Source organism: Pantherophis guttatus, chromosome 5 (assembly GCF_059756535.1).
Source record: "Pantherophis guttatus breed Tessera chromosome 5, ASM5975653v1, whole genome shotgun sequence".
Taxonomy (NCBI): Eukaryota; Metazoa; Chordata; class Lepidosauria; order Squamata; family Colubridae; genus Pantherophis; species Pantherophis guttatus.
This window is the reverse complement of record NC_142067.1, coordinates 31,695,699-31,709,908: the sequence shown is the minus strand read 5'-3', so window position 1 is coordinate 31,709,908 and position 14,210 is coordinate 31,695,699. Positions and strand designations below refer to the sequence as shown.

At 36.2% G+C, this 14,210-nt stretch overlaps 1 protein-coding gene across 4 annotated transcripts in view; it reads right to left on the bottom strand.

Annotated features, from left to right (window-relative positions):
* Positions 1 to 362: 362 nt before the first annotated feature.
* CFAP44 (cilia and flagella associated protein 44) overlaps positions 363 to 14,210 on the bottom strand; it is a 59,452-nt gene continuing 45,604 nt past the window's right edge. For 3 of the 4 annotated variants that reach the window (XM_034411849.3, XM_034411856.3, XM_087894825.1), the window contains 9 exons: positions 13,521 to 13,724; positions 12,123 to 12,318; positions 11,482 to 11,592; positions 8,244 to 8,374; positions 7,490 to 7,606; positions 6,875 to 7,076; positions 5,854 to 6,014; positions 4,730 to 4,864; positions 363 to 792 (listed from right to left, as the gene is read on the bottom strand). In XM_034411849.3, coding sequence (XP_034267740.2) covers positions 607 to 792; positions 4,730 to 4,864; positions 5,854 to 6,014; positions 6,875 to 7,076; positions 7,490 to 7,606; positions 8,244 to 8,374; positions 11,482 to 11,592; positions 12,123 to 12,318; positions 13,521 to 13,724 — 1,443 coding nt within the window. In that variant the 3' untranslated portion in view covers positions 363 to 606. The remainder of the gene's footprint in view (positions 793 to 4,729; positions 4,865 to 5,853; positions 6,015 to 6,874; positions 7,077 to 7,489; positions 7,607 to 8,243; positions 8,375 to 11,481; positions 11,593 to 12,122; positions 12,319 to 13,520; positions 13,725 to 14,210) is intronic. The other variant, XR_015734408.1, reaches the window with a different exon arrangement.

The following is a 14,210-nucleotide window of genomic DNA, read 5'->3' as shown; positions in this document are numbered from 1 at the left end:
AGGAATAGTGATGACATGAGAACCCTCTGCTGATAATTTTTTTCTCAGACAACTGCATTTTGACCGAATGCAGTTGCCTCCATTTTCCAGGTTATTGGTGGCTTAGTTTGGGTCTGGGTTAGTCCAAAGTTTCTTATGTGCAGCATGCCACTGGGTAGCAATACATTATTGTTTCATACTGTGATAAAGGTGCAGTTTTACCAGCCAACTGGGAGAACAAATTCCCATTTGCAGACTATTGCTTGTTTGACATGTACAAATATGTATGTTGGATTAGGAAATAGAACTATCTGGAGATTTTTGAGACCCTTCATATATCTATAGGAAACCCAACTGATTAGAAGAATGAGAGATACAGTCTATTTTATCAAGAATGGTTCTATATCTTTAATAACTGTCATTCAAATGGTACAGGTTTTCTCAATCACTGCATCTCCAGAGAAGTTATAATCTTAAAATTCAACTTAAACAATAGTTCAAGGCAGAGCATTTCTTCCAAAATTAAAATAAACAAGGGTAAACTCTCAAGAGCACTTTGCTGGCTATATACATGAAATGAGACTGATTTTTATTTAAAAAAACAACAACCCAAAACTAGGATACTGTTTAATCTATAATCTCATCTCTCTGGAAAAGACTTTGAGAGGCTGGGAAGATACGACCATCCTTTCGACTCAGGAGAGTTATTTCTTCTTTCAAGACTTCAGCTTCTTGAGCTTGCAGCTGAACAAGTGCAATTAATTTTTCCTTTTCCTCAATATCTACTCTGCGAGGTCCTTGAAATTCTGCTCCCTGTAAAACAAAATCCAGAAACTTTTCTAAATCTCAATAATAATAATTCAGATTGGTTGTTGTCCAGGACAACAAAGATTGTGCTACCCTGTTTCCTCAAAAATAAGACATCCCCTGATAATAAGCCCAATCGGACTTGTGAGTGCATGTGCTAAAATAAGCCCCCTCTGAAAATAAGCCCTCCCCAAAAATATTTAAACACATGTGCAGTTGGTCCCCGCCATTTCTTCTGGTTTCCTCCATGCATCCCAAAATAATAAGATGTCCCCAAAAATAAGGCCAAGCGCTTATTTCGGGGTTCAAAAAAATATAAGACAGGGTCTTATTTTCGGGGAAACATGGTAGGTGTTGAGTTCCTGAATGTCTGGTGACAAGTGGGCTATGGGACACAGGATTGTTGGCTGAGCAGCCAGTGCCAGAAGCTGCAGAACTACTGGAAGAAAAGTTGTTTAGTGGTCATAAGTATAATTATACAAAGTATACAAAGGCTAAAAACAGAAATACTAATACTGCTAATACAAATAAAGTCCAATGAGAAGGCGATATCTGAAAAAAAAACCCTGCACAGCAGGAGTGGGTTCTAAATTTTTTTACTACCAGTTCTGTGGGCGTGGCTTATTTTGTGGGCGTGGCTTGATGGTCATGTGACAATTCTTTAGGATTTAGCAGAGGTACTGGTCTATCAGGCTTTTAACTGGTAGACCAGTAGCCCCAGACCCCCTTGGGATCAACCTGCAGCCCTCCCCTCTCTCCTAAGGTGGTGGAGCGTGTGGGGGGGGATGCTTTTCAAGAAGTCACAAGGAGGGCTGAGAGCTGGTTTCTGTCCACAAGTAAGATTTGGTCCAGAACCAACCCCAACATGAAGGTCTTTTATTTGCTCCTTGTACTCCTTTTCTCTGCATTTTTAACAGGTAATAAATTAAATTTCTGATGACGTAAAAATAGCTCATCACTCACCTTTCTAGACAGCTATTATCATGTCTAAAAGCAAAATACTCTTCTCCATCTTTTGTCTGGAGTACCATTTAATCCAAACCCTTTTAATTACAGAAGTCCAAGTTTAAAGAATGGACTTCTGGAATTAAAGCTCCATTTTTTAGCTAAAACTTAATTCACACCTGTTAGTTTTGCTTGAGCAGTGTGAACAATTGATAGTGTGATCCTCCAAAGGTCTGAAAAATATATCATTGATTTTTCTTTGGCATTTAAACTAGATAACCAATGTGAAAAAGTGCATCAAGGAAGGACTGGAAAGCCAATTCATACTGAACTGTATCGGGTTTTCTGTTGTTATTTGAATAAAATGAAAAGAAATCAAATAGTGGTACCTAGTGCGGAAAAAGAGACGAAATAATGGGTCATTCTCAACACTTGAATTCTCTACACTTAAAATACCTAGAAATTATTATGGTTAAGTGAGTTTTGCCCCATTTTATGATTTTTCTTGCTATAGTTCAAATCAAAGTTCAAATCAAAGATTTGATAGTTCAAATTAGAGATTTGATAGTTCAAATCAAAGATTTCTGAGACCAATGTTGAATACTTTAATTTCAGTAGTCACCAATCCCAGTCTTAAAATGAGTTTAGAATCAGTGGGAGTCACTGATAACAATGAATTAACTAGCTACTGATAATGAGTCCAGTCCTGTCTTTCTTTTCCTTCTGTCCAAGTTTTGCAAGTACTTTTTCCAGGTATATGTTTTATTGCAAGTATACAAACCATTATTATTAGGGAAAAAATGGGTCTTCCAAGCAATTTTAAAAGACACTGTCAGAATGACACTGCTCTCAGCCCCCCTTGTGGCTCCTTGAAAAGCATCCCCCCCCACATATGTAAATGAAAAGAATAAGCTTAAATATCCTAGCAACCCCAAACAAATATAAAGATATTAAGATAAAGAATGAATTGTTAAACTTTAAAGAATAAAAGAGAACAAATATGAATAAATAGCAATAATTAGAAACACACATACAAACATACAATGTATTTTCTTTTAACAGAATATTTGGCCGGTTCACAAATTTAAACAGTGTGTAGTCATTTCAATTAAATTTACAATTTCTATATTTCCTTTTTGCCATATTTATTCCTCATCTATTTTTTAAAAAAACCAATATTACCCTTCATCCTCATCTCTAATCTTAATCAAATTCAATTTTTCCCTTCTATTCTATATTATACCCCTTCCCATTGTCATCTATTTTTATATCCATCCTCACATTGGATAATTATGTAATATTACAGTTGTTTAATACCAATTCATTTTAATATAAATCAATTAGTTATATAACTATCTTTTTTGTATATTAATATGAATATTCCAATTATTTCCATGCAATCCAATTTCTTACAAATCAATTAATTATATTTACCAATAATAACAAACCAAATAATTTCCCCCATATATTCCTCCAAACCACAATTTAACCATTTCTGCTTTCAGCACAATATACAATTAATAGAATCTCAATTATTACAATTCCCTAGTTAAATAGAGCTTTTTTTGTGTGTGTGTTTTAAAATCTTGAACTCTCCTCTTTTGTCCTAAATTTCCCATTGTTTGCACCTATCTTTTTTGGTGAGGAAAAAGAAAAGAAATCTGCTTCTGCCTAATTTTCCAATGTTGCAGCAAATAGCAAAGCCAACAGCCTGCTTTACTTTCAGTTTTCTTTTCAGCTTGATTTGCACAAGGAGAAAAAAAATCTGCTCCAGCAATTTAGCTCTTTGCAGCAAGCAGCAGAGCCCTGCGCAAAACAGCTGAGAGCAAATCAGCTGAGAGTCGGGAGGCCGATCTAATCAATGGGCTAATTAGTTTATGCTGAAGCCGAAAGGAGTTGTTTTTTCTTGCTGTTTGCTTGCAAGGAGGTAACTGCACAGGCCAAAAGATGGGGGCCACCCTCCTTGCTACTTAGCGCCCTCCTGCCGCCCCCTTTTGCCTCTAGCGCCCCCCTGCCACCCCCCTTGCCTCTTACCGCCCCCCTAAGGCATCCCACCGACCCCTAGGGAGCAGTACCGCCCACTTTGGGAACCACTGGTCTACTCATTTGTTTTCTTTTAACACTGATCAGCTGTAGGGCGGCCCTTTGAAGCCCCACGGCAAGAGTTTAAACAGTTTTTTCCCCCTCTAGCCGATCAGCTGGGATTCAGGAGGCAGCAATAGATTGGGGGTGGGGCCAAATAAAAGGTAAGAATAATGCGGGGGGGGGGCAGAACCGGTTCGGTGATGTCATATCGTCACCGCTACCGGCTCGGCCGAACCGGGCCGAACCGGGAGGAACCCACCACTGCTGCACAGTTCTGGAAATAATCACATCCAGAATTAAAAACAAAGAATAAAAGCTAGCAAATCAATATTCTTTTATGATATATGTATAATACAAAATAAATATTCACAGAAGTAGAACTGGAAGAACACTGAGAAAATTGGAACATTGACAAAATTTCCATCTGTCAATTATAAAAGCTATTGGATCCACACGTATACTATGCCAATACAGTATAACATGCTAGGTTCTTTGGAAGAACTCAGTGCAAATTAAGGCCAACAGCAGCTAAAGAACTGCCAGCTATAATTTCACATTGTTAAATACACATTCTTCACAACAAAACAATCCAAATATGCTATCCCCTTTTTGGCTTGATAAAATTATGTTTTTGTTTGCTTGCAACCTAGATAAAAAGTCCAATGTGTAACTAGATTAAATATCTTAATTATGGAGATTAAATGGTCATATATACAATGGTCTTGTATACAGCGGTCTTATATATTAAATGGTCATATAAAATAAAGGTCATAGATCAATCTGAGAATCTTGAATAGTAGCTGCATACACAGATGGTCAACCTTTTGTTATAACCACTATAGAAATTTTAAAAAATAAAAGAAAATGCTTTTGGACTTACTACTCATGAATTTCTAAACAAAGTAACACATACCAAGTAGTTCTGCAGTGCATCCAATTTAGCTTCAAGTTTCATCTTTTCCATGCAAAATGCATTCATTTGCTTTAGTTTACTAGTATTTTCTTTTGTTACCATCATCTGCTGCTGACGCATCTCAAGGATTTTATCCTGGAACAGAGCAAGCATATTAATGAACTTATTAATGACAACATCCATATCTTATATTTGCACTTGAGAGCTCAAGATTTCCCCTCACTGATCATAACAGCCAATTTAGTACTGACTGAGAACTCAGTTAGTGTGCATTACTAGTTAGGTAGGGTTCTGAAGATGTACCTCAAAAACAGTGTCAATATTCGTAAATTACAATGAAGTCGACTTCTGAGTTAAGCATTCGTGTGTTTTTGGCAACAGCAAAGGTGAGAGCTTTTAACTTTCCTGATATTTTAAGAAAATTATCTTTTTAAATAAACTGTAATAAACCATTACAGATATGCAGTTAAATAAATCTGGAGAAACATGGGAAGACTAAATATTATATTATATTGAGTATCATATGTATGACTAGGGAGAATTCCTGCTATTGATGCAGAGCTGGAGCCGACTTGGCTTCCTCTCCAGTCCCCTGCAGCACACTTGATTTCTAATTTCTGACTGACCTCATGCGGGCCAGACAGAGACAGACAAAGGGTTGGATATGGCCCAGGGGCTGTAAAATACCCAAGTCTGCCTTACACAGTACACCAAACCATTTTCTTTTTAGAAAACTAGAAATAAAAACGAAGCATGAAGTGACTAAAATTAAAATTATTTAAGTTTGGCTCCATTTTTTCAAAAGGCAATGTCAACAAAAGATAAAAATTTCTCAAAATTTCGATTCCTGAGATATATTTTTGGTCCCTCACTTTCCTATCATCAATTCTAACAACTTCTCTGAGCCAATAGTTCATCATTAAAATTTTTGTTAACATTGTTTCCAACCTTGCACATAATTTCTACAAAATAAAATAGGTTACATGAAATGCAGTATGTGATTTAATACAGAGTGAAGTCTTTTTTTACTCCATTTTTTAACCATGCCCCAAGCATCTCCAATGCCAATCCATCTGATACTTTCAAAGGCTGATTCATAGTATTGCTTCAATATCAAGTCATACCTCCCATTTTTTAATTTCTATGGCTTGAACTCGCTCTTTCTCCATTACTTTCATCCTGAGTTCTTCCAGGTTTGTGTTAACAGAAAGAGTCTGAAGGGCTTCCAAGTCTACAATCCGGCCAAATTTCATCATCATCAGCTGATTGCATTTCTCTTCCAGTTCTAAAAAATGGAAGCTTTAAATTGAAGCCATTTGTCCATTGTTTTTCCATCTTTTAAACAACATTTTAAATATTGTCTTGAAATACTGAAGCCCAATATTATATTTTCAATAAATACAGAAAGCATGCGCACTAACATATCATGCCTAAAACAATCTTCAGTTGTCATTGTAAAAGTAGGAAAGAATGCTTACAGCTTACTATGTGCTATACCATTTTACTGTCTGAGGCGAAGTACAAGATGGCATCTTTTCCTGAGCCTCATATAGAAATTGAACCAGACAAACAGCTTTATCTTACTTTGAAAAAGTGAGTTCAGCGACTTTGATGAGAGATTTAAGTTAGTTAAGAATTTGAGGGAACACAAAATCACCCAACATCTTTTATTTCTTTAGAGCAGTGTCTCTCAACCTTGGCCGCTAGACAATGTGCGGACTTCAACTCCCAGAATTCCCCAGCCAGCAGAGCAGTGCAAGACCAGCTAAACTCATATTAGACCTAAGTCATTCCTTTTTAAAAACAAAATAATTGTGATAACTGAAATTGACAGGCTTGATTAGAAAGTGCAAGGCAGTCCAGAGGATACATAGCACTATGCACCAATGTCTTCTTTGAATCGCTAATTAAATATTACTGGTATTTGCTATCTCACTTTCCTAATGGTAAGTCTGCCTTAATGGTTCAATATCTAGGGTTGTATTGAATGTAGAAGCAATGTTGTAAGACATTTCCACCTTTCTGTGTCAGAAAACAGCTAAGTATATAAACTACACTTGCAGGAAATAGTAGTTCATCATCTATTTGCCCTGGACCAAACTGAAAAGTTTTTACATACTAATTAACTTGAAATTAGCAACTCACGCTCAATCGTATGTGCTATTTCTCTTCTGTCTCGAATTAGTTGTTTATGCTGTTCCCGGGCCTTCTTATAAAGGGACCTCTGTTCTAATTTCTCGTGCTGCAAAGTCATAATTCTTTGTTGCAGGTTCACTAAAGATAGATTGGTAAATACCAAAGACTGTGAGAGGTCAGAGGGAATTTCTCCATTCGATATATATTCCACCTGCAAATAAAAGTAGAATATACATAAATCTGGAGAGCTCTGTATTATTTTGCTAATTCTCACTGATTTTCTACAAGTGTCCAAGAGTTGCTCATATGCTTCTAGGTCCACAGTGAGTCTAGACTCTAGAGAAACAAAATAATTCTGTACAATTATTGCACAAGTTTCTTGAATGAACAGCGAAAAGTCTTCAAGGAAAAACAAAGTTTTTCCAAAAGGTGCCTTTTGAAAAAAACCACCTTTGGCACAATTCTGTCCAATATTTCAAATAGATCGGTTATGAAGATGGTTTGAAAGACGCTTCAATTGTACACTAGTAGCAATAAAGAAAAAAAATTACAAGCCATCATATACAAAAACAAGGATTTATCAAAAGTCCAATCAGAAACAGTAAAATCCATCTGAGTCATCACCTGGTGAAGTTTTAGAGGCACTACGACATGCAGCTCATTCAGTCTCTGCTGCTTTTCTCTCTGAAAGGCCTCAAGTTCCCATTCTGCCGCATCTAGGCTGGTCGCTACTACTTTCACCTGTTAAGAAATAGCCATGTTACAAAAGAAAGATCTTAGAATGCAGGCACTGACCACCACAAAATGATTTATTAGATTAAGGTAAAACAGGAGGAAGTGTTCCACTATTTTTCTACTATAGGAAAACTAATTTTTTTCTTTTTCTCAGTTTTTTAGCTTGAGGGAATAAGGAAGTGATAGTATCTGCAAAGCAAAGAATATTATCAAGCAACATGTCCCCTGCTCCCAAGATACAATTAAAGGACCTTTCTCTCCCTGCTAATAGCAGTTCTCCAAAACAAGCCTTTTCATTGCTACTTTTGTTTTTCAGTCATTTCCTGACTAGAAACAAGCATGTTGTCATGTAGCCCAAATGGATGTTTACTGTATTTCTGATATAGTCCATATTAAGAAAAGTTAATTGAGGCAATAAACATATCAATGATAACTTCAAGTCTCCACAGGACATCTCATCTGTTATTTCAGATTATGATTCCAAACTTCAATGAGTAGAATGAATACTTGTTCATTCTTGCTTCCATAAAATAATTGTTCCAGCCTTAATATTCTAACCCTCATCTAAGTAAACAGCAAAGGGTTTTCAGGAATGTGTTACTAGCTAGGGGACAAGCCTAGCTAGTTGAAAAAGCCATTGTACCTTCTTTGTCAATGCTTCATATTCTTTCCTGGCATTTTCAATAGCCTTTTTCTCCTCAGCAGAAGCCTCCTCAATATCGAGTCGTTTCTCTCGAAGCTGCAGAGTATTCTCAAAGAGTGACTCATCACAATCTGGCATAAGAAAGAATTCAAGTTAAATAACTGCTGCAATTTTAACTTAGCCTGAAGTTCAGTTATTTTAAAACAACAATCTAAAAACTAGACAGCTTAAAGATGTAAGCTGTGCATAGTTATTTAGAACTGTGCTACTACAAATACTTCCATGCCTTCTGGAATACGCTTCTAAATAAATATGCATATTTTTGAACTGCACAAATGCCAGCCATTAGGATCATCAATATTACTTTAATCATGAGTTTTAGAATTCCTGCTCTGAAATAAAAGTATCAAGATAAGCAATAAAGCCATGAAACTGTGAAATTCCTTCACCTAGGAAGTGTGGATTTGGAAATGCCTGAAATCTTAGCTGGTAAATTTCATGGGTGATTCTTTGTGAAATAGCAATTTGTTAAGATTAGGGAGGGAAGAGAAATTGATAGTGTGGGGATGAGAAAAATGGTAGAGTGGAAGTAGAAAACAGCAACAATCAAAGCTGATTGCAGAAGCTGTGATGGTTTGGGAAATGAAGTATTATGACAAAAGAAGAAGAAAGTAGAATATACTAATTGTGGGAAGATACTGGAGGAATTGAGAAGACCCAATACTGGCTCCGCCTTCATCTGTTTCTGTGCTCTTCTGTTCAGAGAACTGTGCCCCCCAAAAGTGTAAAGTCAAATCCTCAATATCAAAAGGAGAGAATATTTGTAGCTCAGGCTTTTGAACTAGGGAGTCCTTGGTGCTCTCTGAGCTTGGTTGTTTTCTTGCAGACATTTCGTTTCCAAACTAGGTAAGATCATCAGTGATTACCTAGTTTGGTAATGAAACATCTGCAAGGAAACATCCAAGGTCAGAGAGCACCAAGGACCCCACAGTCCTCAATAAGGTGTTGATTCACAACGTGAAGGGGGAGGGGGATCCTGACTCATAGCTCCTGCTAAAAGAACATAGCTGCCTCTGGCTGATCTTTAGTTGCACTCCTATCTGGACCACAAATGTGTTGGTAATGATAACTAATGTTTTGATCATCACACACTGCAAGTTTGGCGCAATTCACTACATGTACGGAAGTCTTTGGAGATGATTTGGAAGGTTCAATTGATCTAGAATGCAGTGGTCAAATTGCTGACAAAACAATTCAGCTGCTTCAAGATAACACTAATTTTGAAATCAGTACATGGTTAGCAACAATCTTCTGGGCCCAATTCAAGCCCTATGTGGCAAAGCACTGAGTTACACTGTGTACTGCCTTGCCAAAGTTGATTTTGCCAAGTCTGAATATCTTAGGCTGAGCTGCTAAAATCCCACCTCCCCAGAAAGTTCATGGAACTTGGGTCAGGAAATAAACTTTCTCTATAGCGGCCACATGCCCTGGAACATTGTACTTATAGAGTAGTAGAATTACTAATAATGCCCTTTCTTCTAATATACTACAAGGCAATGAAAATTTCTTTTTCCATTACACTGTTTTTCTAGCTGACCATGTACATTCTGCCTTGGTGTGTATGTCTTATTCTGTTTTGATTATTTTAATTTTTTATGCTCGGTTTTACACTGCTCAGAGTATAAAGATATTGCAAATAAATAAATACAATAAATACATCCACATTGGGTAATATATGAAAAAGAAAGTAATTAAAGGACAGAGATACTCAGCAATATATTCTTTTTTTCAGCTACTAATCTATTCTGGAAGTCCCATCAGTAATAATAATCATCACCAACTTTATTGCTATTATTATATAACAGAACCAAAACAATTAAAGTTAGATGGAGAAAAAGAGGGAAAGAGAGGGAGAAATCATAATGAAAAATTCAATCTACTGGGAATTCTGGGAGTCCACACATCTTCAGGGTTGCCAAGCTTAAAAATGCTGGTTTATAGTAAGAATGAACCTACTGAACTTTCCCTGGGACCAAAACAATAGTGAGAATTCCCAAGATTATAACAGCCTTTTACTACAGGTAGGTATCTCTATGTCTACAAAAACACGACTATAAGCTGAAAATTGCAAATACAAATAACCATAGAATGTCACAGAGAAGAATTTTAAGAACGCATAGTTTTCTCTGTGGTTTATATATAAAATTATTCTACAGAACATGGTTTTGAAATAAAAATATGGCTCAGGCTCTGGCTATCGTTATGTCACATTATGAAGATTTCTGTTAATAGGAAGTTATGGATTAAAATCCTAAAATGGCAGCAAAAGGCTTAGTTTGAATGTTGACCTCAAAGGGAGTTTAGAATTTAAAATAAAATTCATAACAATATGGAATTTTTCCCAGGAGCTTTTCTGTACTCTTAGGAAAAGCCATCAAGGTTTCATATCAGATAGCTGTTCTGACCTAGGCTTCCTTAGAAAGTAAACAGCACAAACTTAGTCCCAGCAAACCTCTTTAAAAACAGTCTTTCAGAGGAAGGTTATCAACACCCACCTATCTTACGTGGAACACTGCCAAATTTCAGATGCAGGGCAAGGCCAAACTTTGCACACAGTCACAAACTTATGTCTTATGGGAGGGGGCAACCATTTCCAAGCCTTACTCCCAAGTCGACCCTGTTTCCTTAATTGTTCCTGTCGCCTAGCAGCTCTGCGCATGCGCACACTGGGAACACGCTCACGCTGTTCTTCTGCCTCGCTGATGTCAGACTCCGGAGACTCCGGAGGCAGCAAAGAACTACCAGATGGCCTTGGCCCCCTCTCTGCCTCTGACTCAGAGCCATCGTCCGAACTTTCCCCAGACTCCAGGACTGGCCCATGTTCCTCCCCAACCTCCTGTCCGAGTCTGCTGCCAGCTCTGCTAGCTGCTGGCGGGCCACAACACTAGCTTGCTACTTATTCAGCATTAATTTCTTCACATAATTAACAAGAATATTTATTAGAACAATTGGATCATCACAACACACATACACTAATCAAGCAGGGATATAATTTGTGTTGCAAAGGATAAATGAAGCTAAATTTTGGGAATGTTGTGTTTTCCTGATACACAAGCACACTCTGACAATACAGATGAGGCTGCCATATATACTATCAAAATTTGAAGTTTCTGTTTTTGAAAAAAAGTATTTTATTGTTTCGAAATGTTGTATTTGCAGAAGAGATTACGCTACTTACTTTTTGGACAAACAGTATCGTCAAAAACTTCATCCTCAGATCCTGATTCCTCTTCATCACTCTCTAAACTAGATTCCTCTTCACTCTCTTCCTCACTTTCTTCTTCTTCATCTGAAATTAAACAATGTGATCATGGCACAGAAAATCAACAGAATCTAATTTATTGATTATAGTTTGACTAACTTTTCAGCAAAGAAAAGTTCAAAAACATGGCAATTATTAAGAATGGGAAAACAAAAAAACAGGAGGTAAGACATTTTTGCAAAATTTGGAGCTTATCATTTGCTTTCTTTTTACATGCCACTTTCAGTTTATATAGGGAATTGTAAGCAAAACATATATCAAGATGCACATACACAATATGGTATATCCTGGATTATATTAATTTCCACTCATGGTACGTGTAAGTGGATTTGTGTAAGAGAAAATAATAATAATAAAAAGTAATATTAAAATAATAATAATTACTATAGTTTATCTAACTTTTCTCTGTAGAAAACAGTACAGATGCTCTTTCCTAATAACTTAGACACACAGAAGAATTACTAGGTGGAACATGAAGTGTTTACTTTTATCTGCATTGTAATGTGGAACTTTCTAAAAAGTAAAAAGATAATCAAGAAACTATGCTTCTGACTTACCTCCTTCACCTTCCACTTCTTTCTTCTTAACACGTTTGATCTTCTTCTTGAGAACTTTAGTAAGGAATGCGGCAAACTTGTTATTTTCTCCCAAGGATGCTTGAAAAGTGGCATAGAGGATTTTTTCTTTTTCTTGGAGCTTTGCAATTTCTGTTTTTTTATTCTCTATTAGGGCAAGCCAGTCATTTAACTTGTTCTTTTATTTAAAAAAACATTGAAAACAACAAAGCTAATTAATATTGATGTAAGTATTAACAATATGATATACACAGAACTTGATTTAAATTCTTAAAGTGAAAATGTCACTACTATTCTCTATCCAAAAATATTAACACAAGGAATGGGGAACTAGAACAAATTCCTCCATCTTCGAATTATACTGTGAGAATTCTAGTCAGAATGCGTTAAAGAAATAAATCCAGACAATGCTTGTCTAACACTTCCATCTATACACTATCTCCATCTTTCCAGCCTATATAAGAACAGCCTATATATATATTGAATCTTCACAATGTAAACCATGATGGAACAGCTACACAGATTCACACCAATCACACAATTATCTTTTGGAATAAGCAATGCTATACAAACCTCATAAAAAGTAGGAAGCAAAAAAAATTAAACAAAAGAGAAAAGAAGATCACCTCAATCTACTTTATACGATGCCATTTGCTGTATCTCTCCTTTTCTAGCTTTCCAAACCATTCTTGCTTCCATCATGCCCATATATCAAATTATAAATCACGTTTTGTTCTTTAAACTTTTCACCTAATTCTTTTTTGAGAAACGTATCAATTCCACCCAATCTTCCTGTCCACCTTTTCACTATTCCTTTACATATGTTTTGCAATGCAATCCTTATTCAGCTACCCAGACTTGGTCTGGAGTTGGCTGACGCCAAAATCAAATCATATCAAATCAAACCAACCAACCAATCAATCCTCTTTAAATTAGTATTTCTTCCATACTTAATAATTCACTTTTGTGTTCAGTCTGCATTCATTCTACACAGTGGTGGGTTCCACTTACCTTTGCTACCAGTTTGCAACTGTGACCGGGCGTGCAGCGCTTCTGTGCATGCGCTGACCATCCGTGATGACGTCTGGGTGGGTGGGCGGAGCCTGCTGCCGCCATCAGTTTGTGGGAATCGGGGCGAACCGGTAGAAACCCACCACTGATTCTACACCCACCCATCCTAGGACTCTAGCTCTTCTTGTTTTACTAAACAATATTTGGTAAGTATCTCAAGTATTCCACTCTGATTGTATTCAATTTAGTTTTATATTTTTCTGACAAGAGTTCCAACAATATTCTCTCAACAAAATACATTTTTGTAGGTATTACCTATCTTAATAATAGGCTAATAAGAAGGCCTATATTGATGTATATACTACATACTTGCATTTCCTCTTCTTCACTGACAAGACTGTTGACACGTTCTTGGAGAATGTCCTCATGTTTTTCAAAATTCTTCAGGAGAAGCAGTTCTTCGAACCAAGTGATGTGGCGCAGGTCAGCTGTTTTCATTAGTATGTCAAGTTTCATCTTTTGGTGACGGAGAAGACAAAGCTCAGCATCAAAAGTGATCATCAGCTCATCTATCTGTAAAGCAAGTAAAGAAAGAAATCAGGAGACAAAAACAATAGTATAAATTAGACAACACACAATCTAAAAACTCTACTCTATGAAGGTAACAATTTCAGATAGTATTATTTGAATGTAATTGGGAACCACCCAGAGTTGGTTGAAAGATGGGCAGCTATATAAATGTTTTAAAATAAATAAATGGCATTTATATTGTATTTATTATTTATATTTATTCATTTGAATAAATGTTTATTACTTGTATTTATTATCAGAGTATAGTATCTTTAATTTTATTATTTCTTTATTATTTATTTATTTAATAAATTTGTTTGCCGCCCATCTTTCCACATGGTGACACTGGGCGACTTACAGTGATAAAAAGAATAAAACAATATAAAGCATGTATACAGTAAGAATAAAATACTATAAAATACAGCTAAAACTAAACATGGGGATAAAAAGTTGTTTTAAAAAGGTAAAAGCTGTTTAATTTGTCTGCAA